This window comes from Pogoniulus pusillus, unplaced genomic scaffold, assembly GCF_015220805.1.
Source record: "Pogoniulus pusillus isolate bPogPus1 unplaced genomic scaffold, bPogPus1.pri scaffold_77_arrow_ctg1, whole genome shotgun sequence".
NCBI classification, from domain to species: Eukaryota; Metazoa; Chordata; class Aves; order Piciformes; family Lybiidae; genus Pogoniulus; species Pogoniulus pusillus.
In genome coordinates this window covers 209,020-228,060 of record NW_026974722.1, presented here as the reverse complement: position 1 = coordinate 228,060, position 19,041 = coordinate 209,020, and the positions used below count along the sequence as shown (strand labels likewise).

Sequence of the window (19,041 nt, the reverse complement as noted above, 5' to 3'; positions counted from 1 at the left end):
AACCGGCATTTCTATGTTTCTTCAATGGGGCTAGGATGTAAACGTGTTTCTGCTTCAAAGGAAAGCAGCTAGGAGAAAGTTTCTTTTGCCAGTGTGTGAGGGAGCTGGAAAGCTGCAGAATGGTGCAGGGGATTCCAGGCTAGGCCATTCCTGGCTGGGTCTATAAGCAGAAGGAGTGCTTTTTCTAACCGGCATTTCTATGTTTCTTCAATGGGGCTAGGATGTAAACGTGTTTCTGCTTCAAAGGAAAGCAGCTAGGAGAAAGTTTCTTTTGCCAGTGTGTGAGGGAGCTGGAAAGCTGCAGAATGGTGCAGGGGATTCCAGGCTAGGCCATTCCTGGCTGGGTCTATAAGCAGAAGGAGTGCTTTTTCTAACCGGCATTTCTATGGTTCTTCAATGGGGCTAGGATGTAAACGTGTTTCTGCTTCAAAGGAAAGCAGCTAGGAGAAAGTTTCTTTTGCCAGTGTGTGAGGGAGCTGGAAAGCTGCAGAATGGTGCAGGGGATTCCAGGCTAGGCCATTCCTGGCTGGGTCTATAAGCAGAAGGAGTGCTTTTTCTAACCGGCATTTCTATGGTTCTTCAATGGGGCTAGGATGTAAACGTGTTTCTGCTTCAAAGGAAAGCAGCTAGGAGAAAGTTTCTTTTGCCAGTGTGTGAGGGAGCTGGAAAGCTGCAGAATGGTGCAGGGGATTCCAGGCTAGGCCATTCCTGGCTGGGTCTATAAGCAGAAGGAGTGCTTTTTCTAACCGGCATTTCTATGTTTCTTCAATGGGGCTAGGATGTAAACGTGTTTCTGCTTCAAAGGAAAGCAGCTAGGAGAAAGTTTCTTTTGCCAGTGTGTGAGGGAGCTGGAAAGCTGCAGAATGGTGCAGGGGATTCCAGGCTAGGCCATTCCTGGCTGGGTCTATAAGCAGAAGGAGTGCTTTTTCTAACCGGCATTTCTATGGTTCTTCAATGGGGCTAGGATGTAAACGTGTTTCTGCTTCAAAGGAAAGCAGCTAGGAGAAAGTTTCTTTTGCCAGTGTGTGAGGGAGCTGGAAAGCTGCAGAATGGTGCAGGGGATTCCAGGCTAGGCCATTCCTGGCTGGGTCTATAAGCAGAAGGAGTGCTTTTTCTAACCGGCATTTCTATGTTTCTTCAATGGGGCTAGGATGTAAACGTGTTTCTGCTTCAAAGGAAAGCAGCTAGGAGAAAGTTTCTTTTGCCAGTGTGTGAGGGAGCTGGAAAGCTGCAGAATGGTGCAGGGGATTCCAGGCTAGGCCATTCCTGGCTGGGTCTATAAGCAGAAGGAGTGCTTTTTCTAACCGGAATTTCTATGTTTCTTCAATGGGGCTAGGATGTAAACGTGTTTCTGCTTCAAAGGAAAGCAGCTAGGAGAAAGTTTCTTTTGCCAGTGTGTGAGGGAGCTGGAAAGCTGCAGAATGGTGCAGGGGATTCCTGGCTAGGCCATTCCTGGCTGGGTCTATAAGCAGAAGGAGTGCTTTTTCTAACCGGCATTTCTATGGTTCTTCAATGGGGCTAGGATGTAAACGTGTTTCTGCTTCAAAGGAAAGCAGCTAGGAGAAAGTTTCTTTTGCCAGTGTGTGACGCAGCTGGAAAGCTGCAGAATGGTGCAGGGGATTCCAGGCTAGGCCATTCCTGACTGGGTCTATAAGCAGAAGGAGTGCTTTTTCTAACCGCATTTCTATGGTTCTTCAATGGGGCTAGGATGTAAACGTGTTTCTGCTTCAAAGGAAAGCAGCTAGGAGAAAGTTTCTTTTGCCAGTGTGTGACGCAGCTGGAAAGCTGCAGAATGGTGCAGGGGATTCCAGGCTAGGCCATTCCTGACTGGGTCTATAAGCAGAAGGAGTGCTTTTTGTAAACCGAATTTTTATGGTTCTTCAATGGGGCTAGGATGTAAGCGTGTTTCTGCTTCAAAGGAAAGCAGCTAGGGGAAAGTTTCTTTTGCCAATGTGTGAGGGAGCTGGAAAGCTGTAAAATGGTGAAGGGATTTCCAGGCTAGGCCATTCCTGGCTGGGTCTATAAACAGAAGGATTGCTTTTGCTAACCGGCATTTCTATGGTTCTTCAATGGGGCTAGGATGTAAACGTGTTTCTGCTTCAAAGGAAAGCAGCTAGGAGAAAGTTTCTATTGCCTCGGTGTGACGCAGCTGGAAAGCTGCAGAATGGTGCAGGGGATTCCAGGCTAGGTCATGCCTGGATGAGTCTATAAGCAAAAGGAATGCTTTTTCTAACCGGCATTTCTATGTTTCTTCAATGGGGCTAGGATGTAAACGTGTTTCTCCTTCAAAGGAAAGCAGCTAGGAGAAAATTTCTTTTGCCAGTGTGTGAGGGAGCTGGAAAGCTACAGAATAGTGCAGGGCATTCCAGGCTAGGTCATTCCTGAGTGGGTCTATAAGCAGAAGGAGTGCTTTTCCTAAACGGCATTTCTATGGTTTTTCAATGGGGCTAGGATGTAAACGTGTTTCTGCTTCAAAGGAAAGCAGCTAGGAGAAAGTTTCTTTTGCCAGTGTGTGACGCAGCTGGAAAGCTGCAGAATGGTGCAGGGGATTCCAGGCTAGGCCATTCCTGGCTGGGTCTATAAGCAGAAGGAGTGCTTTTTCTAAATGGCATTTCTATGGTTCTTCAATGGGCCTAGGATGTAAACGTGTTTCTGCTTCAAAGGAAAGCAGCTAGGAGAAAGTTTCTTGTGGCAGTGTGTGAGGGAGCTGGAAAGCTGCAGAATGGTGCAGGGGATTCCAGGCTAGGTCATGCCTGACTGGGTCTATAAGCAGAAGGAGTGCTTTTTGTAAAGCGAATTTCTATGGTTCTTCAATGGGGCTAGGATGTAAACGTGTTTCTGCTTCAAAGGAAAGCAGCTAGGAGAAAGTTTCTTTTGCCAGTGTGTGAGGGAGCTGGAAAGCTGCAGAATGGTGTAGGGGATTCCAGGCTAGGTCATTCCTGAGTGGGTCTATAAGCAGAAGGAGTGCTTTTTCTAAACGGCATTTCTATGTTTCTTCAATGGGGCTAGGATGTAAACGTGTTTCTGCTTCAAAGGAAAGCATCTAGGAGAATGTTTCTTTTGCCAGTGTGTGGGGGAGCTGGGAAGCTGCAGAATGGTGCAGGGGATTCCAGGCTAGGCCATTCCTGGCTGGGTCTATAATCAGAAGAAGTGCTTTTTCTAAACCGCATTTGTATAGTTCTTCAATGGGGCTAGGATCCAAACGTGTGAGGGAGTTGGAAAGACAGTTAAGGCAGTCCTATGTTTTGTGATTTGTCTGTTTTCCTACAATTCTAGTTTTGGCTCAGGCTAGTGTGAAGTGTCTCTGGAACGAGGTCCTTGTGGTCCCTTCTGACCCTGACTGATTCTATGATTCCAGCAAGCAGCTTTTGACTTAAAAACCCCTGAGGTCACTGTAGCACCTCTCTATGGAGTAAAGGAAAGGGATTTTGCTGCACTGCTGAGAACTGTTTCCAGATCTGAGCCTTTGTTTTTGTGGTTGTTTTTGGTTCGTGTTTATAAACAGCAGTAGCTAAGCAATCCTCTCTGAGCTATGGACCAGAATCTGCTGCATCCTGTGCCAGAAGCAGATCCCAGTGTGATCTGGTGCAGCTGTAACACTTCCTAACTGCTAGGTTTAGGAGGAGGGCATGTGTCTCAGTCGTTTCTGAGCTGTGATAGCAATCAGGTGTCTGCTTAAGTCTTGAACCTCTGCCACGTGCTGCCACGTTCACCAGATCTTTCTCCTGGCATCAGGGAGAGAAGGAGTGTACAGCTCCCAGAGTGGGTGTCAGAAGCGATGTGAAGTGAAAGGGGTTTGCTGAGGTCATGTAGGAAGTTGTGTGAGGGAATCTGGCAGTTTGGTTTTTGATTTCTTCAGTCTCTAAAGTTTTTCTTGGAGCAGCTTCACTGCGATCCTTTTAAATGCACAGAGTATCAGCACAGGCCCTTTTAGACAGTCCTCCAGGTTTGCTGCAGGTCCCTTTCAGATACTGCAGCGTAGCTCGAAGCTCTGCCTTCTCTTCTGCAGCCTCAACAGCCCCAGTTCTTTCAGTCCTGCTTCCCAGGAGAGGTGCTGCAGTCCTCTGCTCATCTTTGTGGCCCTCATCTGGCAGAAGAGCTGTGTTTTTCCTCTAGCTCCTGCAGAACAGCCTTAATTCTGGTGTCAGCAGCTCCCCCTGTGTCTCCTCTGCTGTCTCTAAATCCCTCAAGAGTAGATCAAGGAAGTGCTGAGTAGCCCCAGCTGGAGTTGAGAGCTGTCCCTATAAACTGAGTGTGTAGGAGTGGCAGAGCGTGGGCTGTGCCTTGCGTGCGGTGTGCTGTTTCAAAGCCAATAGGCAGAGCGGCGCTGGGCTGAAGGCGCTGCCCCCGGCTGGGCGCAGAGGCGCTCTCGGTTGTCTGTGCTGCCCCCCCGTGTTTGGTCGTGGGTACTGCAGTTGTGTAGCGGCTGCGGTGTGGCGCCGGTGCTGAGTGCTGCCACCGTGTGTTTCCTTGTCCACACTGCAGTTCCTCAGCCGCGGCGGTCCCCGTTCTCCTGCCTCGTCTCTAAAGGCCGTGCATGATTGAAGTGTCTGAAAGCTGAGGGGAGGGGAGGAGAGGAGGGGAAGGTGAGGGGTGGGAGGGAGAGCTGAGAACTGGTTTGGATTTGTGAGGATTCGAGAGAGGAGTTAAAAGTGGCGCGCTCGGGGGGGGCGGGCCGGCGCTTGGGTGGCGGGCCGCTAGGGCTCCGTAGTCGGACGCATGCGCCAGTGGGAGCGGGGCGGAGCATCGCGGGTGGAGCCGCAGGGAGCGGCAGTGACGCTGAGCCGGCTGCAATGGAATGGCCGCGAGCACAGAGCGGCAGGCAGGCAGGCAGGCAGGGTCTTTCGGAGCCAGTCTGCGCCGCGACTAGGCGGGGGGTGCGGTGCGCAAATGGAGGACGCACGCGTCTCCGCCGCGCCCGGGGGCATACGCAAATTGCGTACGCGTGTCCGCCGCGCCTAGGTGCCGTTTTGCACAGAGAGAGCGGCCGCGGCAGACACACTCAAGATGTCGACCGCGGGGAGCCACACTCAAGATGGCAGCCGTGCCAAAGCGGCCTTCCCATTGGCTGGCCATGACGCACTCAATATGGCGGACACGCGCGCACAAGCGGGCTTCCTATTGGCTGCCGGGACGCACAGCTCTGGCCGTCGCGGGCGCCACAGTCAAGATGGCGGCCGCGCGGAAGATGCCTGCCTGTGAGCTGCCGTGACACGCGGAGCCCTAACCAGGCTCCCTCTTTTGGTGCTGTGAGTATGAATTGCATATCTGTAACCTTAATTTTGTTCCATCGTGCATGACTTGACTTTCCAGTTCCTGGGGACTGGCTGTCAGGGTGACTGATAGTAAACAATCTTCTTTGCTGCTTGAAAGGTAGGAATAAGGAGCACAGTGTAGCACTGTGTTCTAATGAACTCTTGCATCCTCTCGTGCCCTCTGTATGCTGCACTGGGGATCTTAGGTGTCCCTTGATTGGATTATTGTGATATGTGAAGTGAGCCCACCACTGTCTCTGAGTGTTAGTGACTCTAGGTGTGGTGTTTTGTTGTTTTTTTCCCCCAAAGCTGTAATTTATAGCTTAGGGAAGAAATGCTCTGTTGCACTGATAGTCAGAACAAGCTTTGCTAAGTGACAGGTTCGGATGGTAACAGTGGTTTTACACAGCACACTGCCCCTCTTCAGTGTTTCCCTTTCATTGCTCATTGGGCTTTTAGAGAGCAAAAAATTGCTTTGCCTACTTTTGTACTGAGACTTTTTACCTTGATGGGAAAGGGTTTTGTTGCACTCCTTTTTTCTGTCGTTACTGTTCTTTTCCTCTGTCTGTTCTGGTGAAGGTTAAGAGGGATAATTTTTCATGGATAGAATTGCTTCAGTTTTAGACACATGAATTGAATGCATGAGTTTAGACTCGTTGTTCTTTTTGGATAGTTTCCTGTCTTCAGCCATTATCCAAAGATGCCCTCAAAAGAACTTGCAGTAGAGCTGCCAGCGCCCTGCAATCGGCAATCCTTAGACCAGGAGCTCTATCGTCATTCTCAGAAGCTGTTGGCATTTGTGATAGGCCTCTTGATATTTGTGTGCAATATCCCATCCCTTTCTGTCTCTTTTGTATGCATTTTCCTGGAGGGTGCATCCATTATGGTGGTGTTTCCCTTGTCGAGATGAATGCAATGTGAAAAGATGCCTCAGCTTCGTAGAGCTGTGAAGAAAGAAACTTAGACTGGACTGTGTGCTACTGGTTGATAAAGAAATCCATGGTGGCTGGTAAAGTGTTGAAGAAGTCTAAAGCCTTACCACACTACTTGCACCTCAGACATTCTCCTGTAGCTCAATCTTGCAAGTACTTGACAGAGCTGCTTTTGAGTCAGGTCCTCTTGTTGTAGGAGATGGAATAGGAAAGGAACAGACTGCTAATAGAGAAAGAATTGTGAGAGGTATTTTCCCTTGGCTCCTCTGTTGCTTTGTTGCATATTTGCACAAGGCAGTTTAGTTGTTGGGAAATGTAACTGGCCTGGTAGAGCAAGTCCCTGCCCAGCTTTTTTGTTAGGAAGGAGTTCTTCCCCATAAGGGTGATGAGTCTGTGGGCTGGATTGCTGAGGGAGGTGGTCGAAGCCCTGTCCCAAGAGGTGTTTGAGGCCAGGCTGGATGAGGCTTTAGGCAGCCTGATCTAGTGTGAGGTGTCCCTGCCCATGGCAGGGGGGTTGGAACTAGATGATCCTTGTGGTGTGTTCCAACTCTAACTCATTCTGTGCTTGTGCTAGAGGAAATAAGAAACTGAAGGCTAGCCAGGAAAATAAGCTGTGATGTTGTCCACGTGTGGTTCTTGACCAGTAGCATTGCCAGTGGGCCAACAAAGATTGAGCAATGCAGACTGAAAGGCTTTGGATCATTAAAACACTAAGACAATGGGGTTTATTATGTGGAGTTCCAGGAGTAGTAGACTGATTACAACCATTTGCTTTCTGAAAAAGACTCTGCATGCTTCTGTGCTAAACAGACAGAAGTCTTGGCTGGTACAAGAAGATGACACAGTGGTGGTCAGTTTCTTTACTATGCAGTAGCATCTTGAAGCCGTTGGCTCTGTGTGTGCATGTGTGCAGGTAAAACGTGTGTTTACTTGTCCGTGCATATATACATGCCCAGAGGCACATAGCCCTTCTGTCAGGTGAGAGATTCTGGAGAAATGATCTTTGCTCTGATGCCTAAAATGACAGTCCTGTAGAATCCATCTTTTCCTGGGCGTGTTTGGGTTTGCCAAAGGCTGAGTGTTCTGCCATTCTTGTCCAGCCATCACTTTTTGTATTGAATGTTTCATTTCTTCTTCCGTGGGGGGGATATTTTAACCAATATTTTGTATTTCTTTACCCTGTCACTTGAACTTTTGTAGGATGATGACAGAGTCTGCATGGACTTGAATAGAATTCAGAAGGGTGCTGTGGCTGTTTGTGCCATCGATGCATCTGGCTGCTTCACAGCAGAGGTGGCTGACTTGGCTGGACAGTATGTGAAGGTTAGTGGTCTTGGAGAAAGTAAAACACTGCTTTTATTCAGGGCAACATTTTCAATGGCATAAGTCTTCTTTCCCTTAATAGCTTGGTCTTCAAGGTGTCTTTGAGCTCTGGAAGAAGCCTAATGTATTTTAACCTTTGCAGCAGGGTTTCAGTGAGTTTATTACAGTATCTGAAAAAGAGAGGCTTTGACATGGGATTAGTACTGTGTATCTGGTAGTGAAAGGGAAGAGCAGCATCTCCATTCTGTATCTACTGCAGAATGAGTTTCCCTTTGCTTGTTCCTTATGGAAATGTAATGCATGAAGCCTCCAGGCAAGTATGCAGAGGCCTCTCTTCACCTCTGGATGACTTCTGCTTTTCCAGATGTGGTCATCAAGCTTGTGCCAGCCAGGTAGTGTAACACGACTTGTCAGAGGAGAGAAATCCACTCATTTTCCCTACTTGTGGGATGTGTTGCAATGTGAATATACTTGCCAATAGAGGCAGGAGAATCCCTGTAAAAGAAACCAACAGGAACTCCAGACTACTGCAGACACGGGCAGAAAGGAGTTCCTGTTTAGCGCTGTGTGCAAAGACAACAAATAGTTGTTTGGTTGGTTTCCTGCTGCTGCAGTTTGACAGCAGAGCATGTTCCTGTAAACACAATTTGCTTGAATAAGGCTTTAAAATCTTGTGTTGCATTTCAACTCAAAGAGCTGTCATTGCTAAGGCAAATAAGAGAGCACTGGAGGCTACGTGTTTAGCTTTTGCTCGTGGGAATCTGAACTTAAGACTCTTGGAAAATATTCTAATGCTGAATTCTTCCAACAGTCATTTGTGGTTTTCTTTTTATCCCTCAATGTCACGTTGACACTCGTTCAATAGATGGCCTTTGATTTAACATTCAGCTTTTGATTGAACGTTCAGCAATTTGATTTACCATTCCCTTCCAGTTTAGAATCTCACTGCTGGTCAGTTAGTGAGGTACTGTCAAATAGGCTTCCACTTCAGTAGCTGTATTCACAGCAGAGGAACGTGCTGTAGTGAGACCTAAACGTGAGGCTAAGAAGCACCATGTGACTTGCTGCCACAGAATCAGAAGACTCAATCAAAGTTTGAAGTTCTCATTTAATAATAAATTGTGTCTTATGTTAGTGCTACAGAAAGTCTGCGTTTGGTACACAGCTGTGTGTGAGCTGGGGGCAAGGAAGGACTGTTGATGAATGCCAAGGTTTGAGAGCAAGCAGCTTTATTAGTGAAGTGTTAGAGTGCCTCTGCAGTAAGTGCATCCATTGTATAGTAGTTTTTTTGGATTGTTTGATGTGTAAATACTGGTTTATGATAGAGGTTGTCTTGATTTGAGTATTGGAGATGATTCCTGTACTTCTTTACTAAAATAATGGAATTTGTATTTTGAGGAAAAAAATGTTTGTTCTGTCTTTTTAGGATGCAGATAAGAACATCACTAAAGTACTGAAAGAGAAAGGCAGACTGGTTCACAGCAGTAGTTTTAAGCACAGCTCTCCTTTCTGCTGGAGGTAAGGAGACATGCATATGCTCTAAGACTGAAGATTCTGAGTAGTTCTTCAGATTTGTTTCCTCTCTCTTCTCTTCTGCCATAGATCTGGTTCATATAAATGTAATGCTGATTTTTTTCTCTGTGATGGTTACAGATGTATTTCTGTAGTTTGAATTTCTTGTCCTTTAGGGTTACATATACTATTTACTGTCTACCACTTGAAGATGGCTGTACTAAGTCTAACAAAAAGAGCAGCCTTTTTTCTGTGCAGATAAGTACTGAGTGTTAGAAAAGGGTATTTGGATAGCCTTTGAATGAGACAAGTATGGAACAGAATGTGTTGCAATGTTTGTGTTCAAATTTGCCACGTTTTGGATAAAGTAGGTAAGTTATAGCTGTTAGCATAGCTACCTCTTTTTAACCTTGTCAAGTCAGTTCTTTCTTTGGAGTCTGGTAGAGTCCAGTAGCTTCTCATGTCTGCATTGTTGATTAGAAGCAGTTAGCATTTACCTGCTGCAGTGGGTAGTACGTGTAAGCCCTGAATGTTCTTCTGCACAGTCATTACTGAGTGGAGCTTGCAAACAACAGTGATGTCTCTGACCAGAAATAGCAGTTGGCATGTTTACTGTATCTGTGGGAGCTTCTTAGAAATACTTGGCTTTGTCAACTAGAAATGCAGAATGAGCCCTGGCAAAGCAGATAGGTGATTGGGCACAGTGGCTTGCCAGGAATCTTCCAATCTTCTTTGTCAGACTGGGAATTCTACAGAGGCTGAAGAGCTCCTCCATGTACAAGTCTCCATGGGCCTTTGGACATGACAAATACAGGCTAGACGTGAAGCTTCTTTTCATTAGTGTCCTCTCTGGTTTTAAAGGTGTACAATTGGTATTGCAAAGATTAGTTGAAAACAGATCAAGTTGAAAAAAGGAAGCTGAGTTATTTTTCAGTAGGTATATTGTATTAAACTGTTACAAGTAAAGCTAGTTTTCATGCCAGCTGGAGCTTCCCACTAATCACCTCTAGAATCCTAGAATCAGTCAGGGTTGGAAGGGACCACAGGGATCATCTAGTTGCAACCCCTCTGCGATGGGCAGAGACACCCTGCCCTAGAGCAGGCTGTCCAGAGCCTCATCCAACCTGGCCTTAAACATCTCCAGGGATGAGGCCTCAACCACCTCCCTGGGCAACCCATTCCAGGCTCTCACCACTCTCCTGCTGAGCAACTTCTTCCTCACATCCAGTCTGAATCTTCCCCACTTCCAGCTTTGCTCCATTGCCCCTAGTCCTGTCCCTACCTGGTAGCCTAAAAAGTCTCTGCCCAGCTTTTTTGCAGGCCCCCTTCAGCTACTGGAAGGTCACAATAAGAATAACAGAAAATAATGGGGAAAACTGTACTTGAATGAGTGACATTTCCACATTTGAATGTTGCTGGTGTCTTTCAAAGTCTTTTCATCTTCCCTGGACTAACTGAAAACACCTCTTTCAGTATGTGACCTTGCCTGAGTTGCCTGCTGTTGTGGTCTTCAAAGATGGAGCGTCCTTTGTTTCTGATGGTAAGTAAAAGTGGATATTTGCCATATCATGGAATCAGCCAGGCTGGAAGAGACCTCCAAGATCATCCAGTCCAACCTAGCACCCAGCCCTAACCAATCAACTGGACCCTGGCACTAAATGCCTAACAACCAGCCTATAGCTCTCTTGGCACAACTTGAGACTGTGTCCCCTTGTTCTGGTGCTGGCTACCTGGCAGCAGAGCCCAATCCCAGCTGGCTACAGCCTCCCTGCAGGCAGCTGCAGACAGCAGTGAGCTCTGCCCCGAGCCTCCTCTGCTGCAGGCTGCACACCCCCAGCTCCCTCAGCCTCTCCTCATAGGGTTTGTGCTCCAGGCCCCTCCCCAGCCTTGCTGCCCTTCTCCAAACACCTTCCAGCACCTCAACAGCTCTCTGCAATGGAGGAGCCCACAACTGGACATAGTACTCAAGGGGTGGCCTGAGCAGTGCTGAGCGCAAGGGCAGAAGAACCTCCCTTGTCCTGCTGCCCACACTGCTCCTGAGCCAGCCCAGGATGCCGTTGGCTCTGCTGCCCACCTGGGCACACTGCTGCCTCAGCTTCAGCTCCTCTCTGCCAGCACCCCCAGGGCCCTCTCTGCCTGGCTGCTCTCAGCCCCTCTGTCCCCAGCCTGCAGTGCTGCTCGGGGTTGTTGTGGCCAAAGTGCAGAACCCTGCCCTTGGCCTTGTTCAATTTCATGCCTCTATTAAATTTGACCTCTGTTACATTAACTTCTCTATTACAGCTGTAACTTAGGTTTTCCTTAGTTAACTCTGCAGGGCATTAGGCATATTCAAAGTTATGTCAGTTTGTAACTGGGGCTGTAAAGAATGGTTATGCATTGCCTGTGCTTCTGATTTCAGGAGAGTCCCATTTCATTCTTGATGCTTTTTTAAGAGAGGCATACAACTGAGCTCCCTCAGAGAAGCAGCATGGAGTGCATGAAGGATGCTGGCTGCACTCAGTACAGACAAGGCACATTGGAGTAGGTTAACAAGATGCTTGACATTTGCCCTTAATGGTCATTGTCTTCAAATGCATCATTCGGGAGTTAAGTTGCTTGGCATTTGCAGTTGACTACTTCTTCTCTGGCCTTTGGAGTGAAGGAAGGGAAAAACCAGAGTTGAAGATGTCAGCTCTGTAAGTTTTCTCTGGGTGATCAAAGCATGCACAACATCCTGTGCTTGTGCTCTTGAAGATTCTAGGAGCTTCCCGGGGACTCAGGGAGCACAAGTTCTGGATTTCTGTGGGCTGTCTCTAGATGAACACCTGAGTGCAGTGAATCTAAAAGCAGCTGTCTCTCATTTGAAGTTCAAGTGATGTGATTGATCTGGTGCTTTATAGGTGCCAAAAAGGAGAGCTTCTTCACCTGCTTCTCCGGTGCAAGCTCTTCTGTCTGTCTGCTGAGATGTTTCTGCCTGTTTCTCTGGCAGAGAAGTGTTTGCTTTTTGGGCTGGGTAAGTAGGAGATTTGTTTTGTTGATTTGATTTGTTTTGTCGCTGAATACTTGGTGCAGCTGGCCTCAGATGCTGTTTCTTCACAAAGGACACACTACTGTGTGATGGGTGGGCATAGAAGCAGTAATTGCTGACAGAAGCACGCTTGTGACCTTGGCTGTAAATTCATGAACAGGCATTACAGTGTTTCTGTCTCTGCAAGCCAAAGTACTCTCATGCTGAAGAACTTCTTCCTCAGATCCACTCTGAGCAGCCCTGCTCTCCCTCAGCTTCAAACCATTCCCCTTGCCCTGTCTTTAGACACCCTTATGGAAAAAGTCCCTCTGCAGCCTTCCTGCTGCAGGTTCCCTTCAGGTACTGGGAGGTAGCTTTAAAGTCTCCCTGGAGTCTTGTCCCCTTCAGGCTGAGCAGCCCCAGCTCCCTCAGCCTATCCTCTTAGAAGTGCTCCAGCCCTTGGCTCATCCTCGTGGTCCTGCTCTGAACTGGTTCCAGCAGTTTTTTGTTCTTCAGCTGGACTGTGGCCATGTGGAATGTTTTGGGTTGTGCTTTTGCCTTTGCATGCTGAAAGACTTCCTGTGTTACCTTAGTAGTACGTTTAATGTGCAAGGTTCCTGTCTGTGATCTCTTGCTGCTGGGGAAGTCATGAGCTACCTGTGGGGGTGTGAAATGCAGTAAGCTTCCATCGCGTTGCCTGCACGGATGTGAGGGGACAAAGTACTGCTGAGAAGCTTTTCTGTACCATTCTCTTCCCCCTTCCCCTCTTGCCTTTAAGGGAACACACACAGGGAGAAGCTTACTGAGCGCCCTCTGACATGCTGTAGGAATTCTTTGCTTTGCAGTGTTTTACACTGTGGCTCTTCAAACCTGTAACCCATCTGCTTTCCATTGCCAGCGAGCTGACCATCCGTACTACCGTCGCCTTGAATGCCTCCAACCAGCAGTGTTTGCTGCCAGACAGACACTTTGAGAAGACAGAGGACATGGTTAAGTTCATGAAGGATATCTTGGATGGTGCTGCTGAAGTAAGTCTTTGTTGTGGCTTGAGATATATTGGTTGGTGTTTGGTTTTTCCCCCCTTAGCTGCGGTGGCTCCGATTGTTACGCCGTGTGATTTATCTTCCTGTCCTGGCTGTCTTCCCGTGTTGGGTGCTGGCAGTGAATACGTGGTGAGGAGTGCTTGGGGTGTGCCATCCTTTGCTGTTCTCACTGTGGGAACTCCAAGAGCCATGGAATGGGTGCGTTATGAGTGATGCACAATTAATAATCAATATTAATGTTGGTATCCAGGCAAAGGTTGTTAATAACTACAACCAACCTGTTTCTTATCATTCAATCTCTGCAGAAAGCTTATTGACAAGGTTCAAAGCACACAGCTGAGGTATTTGTACACTTAGAATCATGGAATCAGCCAGGTTGGAAGAGACCTCCAAGCTCATCCAGCCCAACCTAGCCCCCAGCCCTCTCCAGTCAGCTAGGCCATGGCACTAAGTGCCTCATCCAGGCTTTTCTTGAGCAGCTGCAGGGACGGCGACTCCCTAGGCAGCCTCTGTGGTCTGAGAGTAGAGCAGCAACTTGCTGTTAGTTTGCTGTGATGGTCTCAAACAACTGTGGGAGAGTTTGGCATGAGCCTGTTGGAATGCTTAGCCTTACTGGAGGAGCTGGGAGCGTCTGGGCAGCATGAAATGCAAGAGCAATTGCTTTTCACTTCCTTCTTAAGGGACTTAAGGGTTGGGAGGTCTGAAGAATGAACTGTTGGGATCATAACTGCAAAGTGTCAGCAGTTTTGACATGGTTCCATTTGACATTGCAGGCACAGGCTGGTGATGGACTTCTGCAACGAAGCAAGAGAGTCATCTATGAGGCCAAGGCTGCTGTAATGGTAGAGTTCATTGCTTATTCAGTGAGGTGATGCTCTTGTCAGTCAAGAAGGACTTAGTTGCAGAGGCTTTAGAAATGCTTTGATGCAAGCTTGTTGCTATGCTGTGCCTAGTGTATCTATTGTCACTATTTATAACTAGGCTTAAGCCAAATGAACTTCTTGATTAAAACAGCCAATCATGTCTGCCACAGTTCTAACTGTTCCACCTGCATGAATTCCACATTTTTCACTCTGCTGTTAGTCTGACATATTTTAAGGGAGAGAATCATGAAAATCCAACCTCTTTTCCTTGAGCTTTTTGCCATCGCTTCAGAGGTTCTTTTGTGTTCTGAGCAATGTTTTGGTTTCAGTCTGTTCCAGTCCTCTGTCAGGCTCACAGCCAAGAAATCTCTGCTCCTGGTGAGGCAGAGCAGCTTCTGTCTGTTGTTACTTGTCCTAGTGCTGAGCCCCACCAAGCAGCAGCTGGCACCTTAGTGCTGACCCCTGCTCCTCGGAAATGTATAGACGTTAAGGAGATCCCTCCCCTTCGCGCTCTCCCCCCCACCCCCCCCTCCTCGTCGCGCGCTCTCCCCCCCACCCCCCCTCCTCGCGCGCTCTCCCCCCCACCCCCCCTCCTCGTCGCGCGCTCTCCCCCCCACCCCCCCCCTCGTCGCTCTCTCCCCCCCACCCCCCCTCGTCGCTCTCTCCCCCCCCCTCCTCGTCGCTCTCTCCCCCCCGCCCCCCCCTCCTCGTCGCTCTCTCCCCCCCCGCCCCCCCTCCTCGTCGCTCTCTCCCCCCCCGCCCCCCCCTCCTCGTCGCTCTCTCCCCCCCCGCCCCCCCCTCCTCGTCGCTCTCTCCCCCCCCCGCCCCCCCCTCCTCGTCGCTCTCTCCCCCCCCGCCCCCCCCTCCTCGTCGCTCTCTCCCCCCCCGCCCCCCCCTCCTCGTCGCTCTCTCCCCCCCCGCCCCCCCCTCCTCGTCGCTCTCTCCCCCCCCGCCCCCCCCTCCTCGTCGCTCTCTCCCCCCCCGCCCCCCCCTCCTCGTCGCTCTCTCCCCCCCCGCCCCCCCCTCCTCGTCGCTCTCTCCCCCCCCGCCCCCCCCTCCTCGTCGCTCTCTCCCCCCCCGCCCCCCCCTCCTCGTCGCTCTCTCCCCCCCCGCCCCCCCCTCCTCGTCGCTCTCTCCCCCCCCGCCCCCCCCTCCTCGTCGCTCTCTCCCCCCCCGCCCCCCCCTCCTCGTCGCTCTCTCCCCCCCCGCCCCCCCCTCCTCGTCGCTCTCTCCCCCCCCGCCCCCCCCTCCTCGTCGCTCTCTCCCCCCCCGCCCCCCCCTCCTCGTCGCTCTCTCCCCCCCCGCCCCCCCCTCCTCGTCGCTCTCTCCCCCCCCGCCCCCCCTCCTCGTCGCTCTCTCCCCCCCCGCCCCCCCCTCCTCGTCGCTCTCTCCCCCCCCGCCCCCCCCTCCTCGTCGCTCTCTCCCCCCCCGCCCCCCCTCCTCGTCGCTCTCTCCCCCCCCGCCCCCCCCTCCTCGTCGCTCTCTCCCCCCCCGCCCCCCCCTCCTCGTCGCTCTCTCCCCCCCCGCCCCCCCCTCCTCGTCGCTCTCTCCCCCCCCGCCCCCCCCTCCTCGTCGCTCTCTCCCCCCCCGCCCCCCCCTCCTCGTCGCTCTCTCCCCCCCCGCCCCCCCCTCCTCGTCGCTCTCTCCCCCCCCGCCCCCCCCTCCTCGTCGCTCTCTCCCCCCCCGCCCCCCCCTCCTCGTCGCTCTCTCCCCCCCCGCCCCCCCCTCCTCGTCGCTCTCTCCCCCCCCGCCCCCCCCTCCTCGTCGCTCTCTCCCCCCCCGCCCCCCCCTCCTCGTCGCTCTCTCCCCCCCCGCCCCCCCCTCCTCGTCGCTCTCTCCCCCCCCGCCCCCCCCTCCTCGTCGCTCTCTCCCCCCCCGCCCCCCCTCCTCGTCGCTCTCTCCCCCCCCCGCCCCCCCCTCCTCGTCGCTCTCTCCCCCCCCGCCCCCCCCTCCTCGTCGCTCTCTCCCCCCCCGCCCCCCCTCCTCGTCGCTCTCTCCCCCCCCGCCCCCCCCTCCTCGTCGCTCTCTCCCCCCCCGCCCCCCCCTCCTCGTCGCTCTCTCCCCCCCCGCCCCCCCTCCTCGTCGCTCTCTCCCCCCCCGCCCCCCCTCCTCGTCGCTCTCTCCCCCCCCGCCCCCCCCTCCTCGTCGCTCTCTCCCCCCCCCGCCCCCTCCTCCTCGTCGCTCTCTCCCCCCCCGCCCCCTCCTCCTCGTCGCTCTCTCCCCCCCCGCCCCCTCCTCTTCGTCGCTCTCTCCCCCCCCGCCCCCCCCTCCTCGTCGCTCTCTCCCCCCCCACCCCCTCCTCTTCGCTCTCCCCCCCACAATAACGAGAGCCACACCAGAGGCCAGAGCTGTACTGTCTCAGCAAAGGGCAAAGGAAGCAACGAGATGCTGTAGGGACTCTGACTCTTGCTGCCAGGCTGCAACAAGAGGAAGGCAGATTCTGGCCCCCAACAGGTGAAAACAAGAGAGGAGCAAGCCTGGAAGCAGAAAAGCAAACCTATCTCATGAAGGAAACAGCACAACTTCAAGCACAGCTTTAAGCACAGCATACCAAGGAGGAACAGAAATCCCAAGCAGAGCAAAGGGGAGGAGTGGCTTAGAGAAAAGCAAAAGCACCCCACAAAGCACACAGCCAAAACACCACCCCACAAAGGACACAGCCAACCTACCCCTGCAAAGGGGAGCAGCCAAAGGCTTCTGCCTCTCCTGGAGCAGCTTAAAAAGGGGAGGTCAATTGAAGTCTCCTCCCACCCCAGCTGTGGCCACTTGGCCCTCCCTGCTCAGTGCCCTTTATAAGCAGAGCAGGAGGAGCCCAGCCCCAAGCTGGGCCTATTGCTGGCCAAGGGATCCTCTGCCTGGCATCACGAGTGAGCACCGGGTGTGTGGTGGAGGGTTTCAAAGGCCGGGGGGCCTGGCTGGCCCCCCAGCTAGCGAGGGCCACCTTAGGGCTGGTCTACTGACCCACTGCAACATCCACCTTAGCTCACGGGTGCTAAGTCTGTGTTGCTACTGAGGCTGAGGTTTCTCTAGGAGGTTGGATCCTTGAAGGTTTTGTTCTGGGTTCTGCGATGGAGGCAAAGATGGAGCAGGAGCACCAACTGGAGCTGGTAACAGACCAGCAGCAGCAGCTGGTAATGGAACGGGTAATGGAGCAGAAGCTGGTAACGTAGAGTGGAGAGAAGAAGGAGGAGGAAAGCAGCAGAGACTGCCCGGGGGAAGGCAGAGAGTGGGGGCAGGACGGCAGGGGCTGCCCGGGGAAAGGTGGAGGGGGCTGCCCGGGGAAAGGTGGAGGGGCTGCGGCAGGAGGGCAGGGAAGAGGTACAGAGCTTTTAGATGCTGAGCTTCAACAGAAAGACCTCATGGAAAAGAAAAGAGACTAACTTGTTTAGCAAAAGTACTCTCTGGAATTTCCCAAATCGCTTATTTATTGAAGGGAGTCATTTGTTGGTCATTGTCATCACGAGAGGTCCCTTCCAACCTAAACCATTCAATGAAGTCTTTTGTCAGCTCCTAGGATTAGTGACAGTGGGGAATGTTTGCTTGCTATGGGATGAGGGAGCTGTTTCCTAAATGGAATGTTCATTAGTTCTTTAGCACCTGAAAATGTTGGCAGGCTACTTGATAAACCTCCTGGAACACAGGGGCCTGTTGAATTGTTTTCCCAGTGCCTGAACAACTTACAGTGCTGTAATGGGTTAACCTCCTGTTTCCCTCCAACACAGAAGTGAGGCAAAAGTAACACAGCCAAGGAAAAACCCTCTGGGTTGAGATCAAGAGGTAAATACAAAATGAGATCCTGCAGTGCACAATTACCTTAGCCTGTTTCTGTTTGCAGAAAGCAGGAGTTGGCCACCTGCCACCCATCCCCTCCTGACCCCAACCCCAGAAACCCAAAGCAGCACTTAGCACAGGAGGTCTCTCGTGTTGCAGTCTCAACTTCAAGCCCTGGAATACTTTGCTTCAGCCAGCAGCATGGGGTTGGATACCAACAGCAGAGTCGACTTAACCTGTGACTAAGTGAACTTTAAGTGTTCTGACTCCACAGTAGAACTTGATAAAGAAAGATGTGAATGGAAGCAGGCTCTGACTGCTCTGTGTAACTGATGAGAAGCTTTCTGAAGGAGGTGAATTTGTTTTACAGCCCTTCCCTCAGCTGGTTACAGATCTTCAAGGTAGCTGCTGGTGCAATGTCTGTTGGAGACTGTTAGCCACTCTGAAGGAGGGAGTTAGTGGAGCATCATAGGAACATGTAGAGAGATTGGTCAGGAAAAGGCATTTGTGTTACCCTTTTGAGTCATTTGAGTCACTTTTATTGTAATCCCATGGCTGAGAGCAGGACTCCTTTGTGTCCAGGGTTAAAATCTTCAAGGAGAAACAGTGCCAAGGCTCTGAATTGATTGGGACTTGGTGCTGCTAGTTACAATGTAGGACAGTTAAGGCAGTCCTGTGTTTTGTGATTTGTCTGTTTTCCTACCATTCTAGTTTTGGCTCAGGCTGGTGTGAAGTGTCTCTGGATCGAGGTCCTTGTGGTCCCTTCTGACCCTGACTGATTCTATGATTCCAGCAAGCAGCTTTTGCCTTAAAAACCCCTGAGGTCACTGCAGCACCTCTCTATGGAATAAAAGAAAGGGATTTTGCTGCACTGCTGAGAACTGTTTCCAGATCTGAGCCTTTGTTTTTGTGGTTGTTTTTGGTTCGTGTTTATAAACAGCAGTAGCTAAGCAATCCTCTCTGAGCTATGGACCAGAATCTGCTGCATCCTGTGCCAGAAGCAGATCCCAGTGTGATGTGGTGCAGCTGTAGCACTTCCTAACTGCTAGGTTTAGGAGGAGGGCATGTGTCTCAGTCGTTTCTGAGCTGTGGTAGCAATCAGGTGTCTGCTTAAGTCTTGAACCTCTGCCACGTGCTGCTACGTTCACCAGATCTTTCTCCCGGCTTCAGGGAGAGAAGGAGTGTCCAGCTCCCAGAGTGGGTGTCAGAAGCGATGTGAAGTGAAAGGGGTTTGCTGAGGTCATGTAGGAAGTTGTGTGAGGGAATCTGGCAGTTTGGTTTTTGATTTCTTCAGTCTCTAAAGTTTTTCTTGGAGCAGCTTCACTGCAATCCTTTTAAATGCACAGAGTATCAGCA

At 51.1% G+C, this 19,041-nt stretch overlaps 3 protein-coding genes and 1 long non-coding RNA gene across 23 annotated transcripts in view; 2 read left to right on the top strand and 2 right to left on the bottom strand.

The window, feature by feature from the left end:
• Positions 1–19,041, bottom strand: part of LOC135174547 (uncharacterized) — a 199,455-nt gene that overhangs the window by 97,003 nt on the left and 83,411 nt on the right. The gene's annotated exons all lie outside the window — the stretch shown is intronic.
• LOC135174551 (protein disulfide-isomerase TMX3-like) lies at positions 5,144–14,186 on the top strand. Of its 10 annotated transcripts, XR_010301979.1 has the most exons (8): positions 5,144–5,249; positions 7,388–7,510; positions 7,875–7,971; positions 8,937–9,028; positions 10,496–10,562; positions 11,902–12,014; positions 12,907–13,036; positions 13,825–14,186. XR_010301979.1 is itself a non-coding variant. In XM_064141878.1 (3 exons), exons 1-3 carry the CDS (start codon positions 12,657–12,659, stop codon positions 13,921–13,923), a joined length of 258 nt encoding a protein of 85 aa, XP_063997948.1. In that variant the 5' UTR covers positions 12,595–12,656; the 3' UTR covers positions 13,924–14,186. The 10 variants fall into 10 exon arrangements, 1 of the variants encoding a protein (XP_063997948.1); XR_010301978.1 differs by lacking the exon at positions 7,875–7,971 and having other exon boundaries at positions 5,146–5,249; XR_010301982.1 differs by lacking the exons at positions 5,144–5,249; positions 7,388–7,510; positions 7,875–7,971 and adding an exon at positions 8,587–8,603.
• On the bottom strand, positions 16,250–16,722 carry LOC135174555 (uncharacterized). The gene is made up of 2 exons (XR_010301991.1): positions 16,584–16,722; positions 16,250–16,391 (listed from the first exon to the last, which is right to left on the bottom strand). It is a non-coding gene; the product is annotated as an uncharacterized LOC135174555 (long non-coding RNA).
• Positions 17,208–19,041, top strand: part of LOC135174548 (uncharacterized) — a 130,337-nt gene continuing 128,503 nt past the window's right edge. The window contains exon 1 of the mRNA XM_064141855.1: positions 17,208–17,691. The gene's annotated coding sequence lies outside the window, so the exon portion shown is untranslated. The remainder of the gene's footprint in view (positions 17,692–19,041) is intronic.

Bases quoted from the DNA above. Each gene is read 5' to 3' on its own strand.
- LOC135174551 (XM_064141878.1), top strand. From the start codon at position 12,657: ATGAGCTACCTGTGGGGGTGTGAAATGCA. The intron at 12,686-12,906 runs GTAAGCTTCCAT...TTCCATTGCCAG, and splicing joins CTGTGGGGGTGTGAAATGCA to CGAGCTGACCATCCGTACTA. The intron at 13,037-13,824 runs GTAAGTCTTTGT...TTGACATTGCAG, and splicing joins TCTTGGATGGTGCTGCTGAA to GCACAGGCTGGTGATGGACT.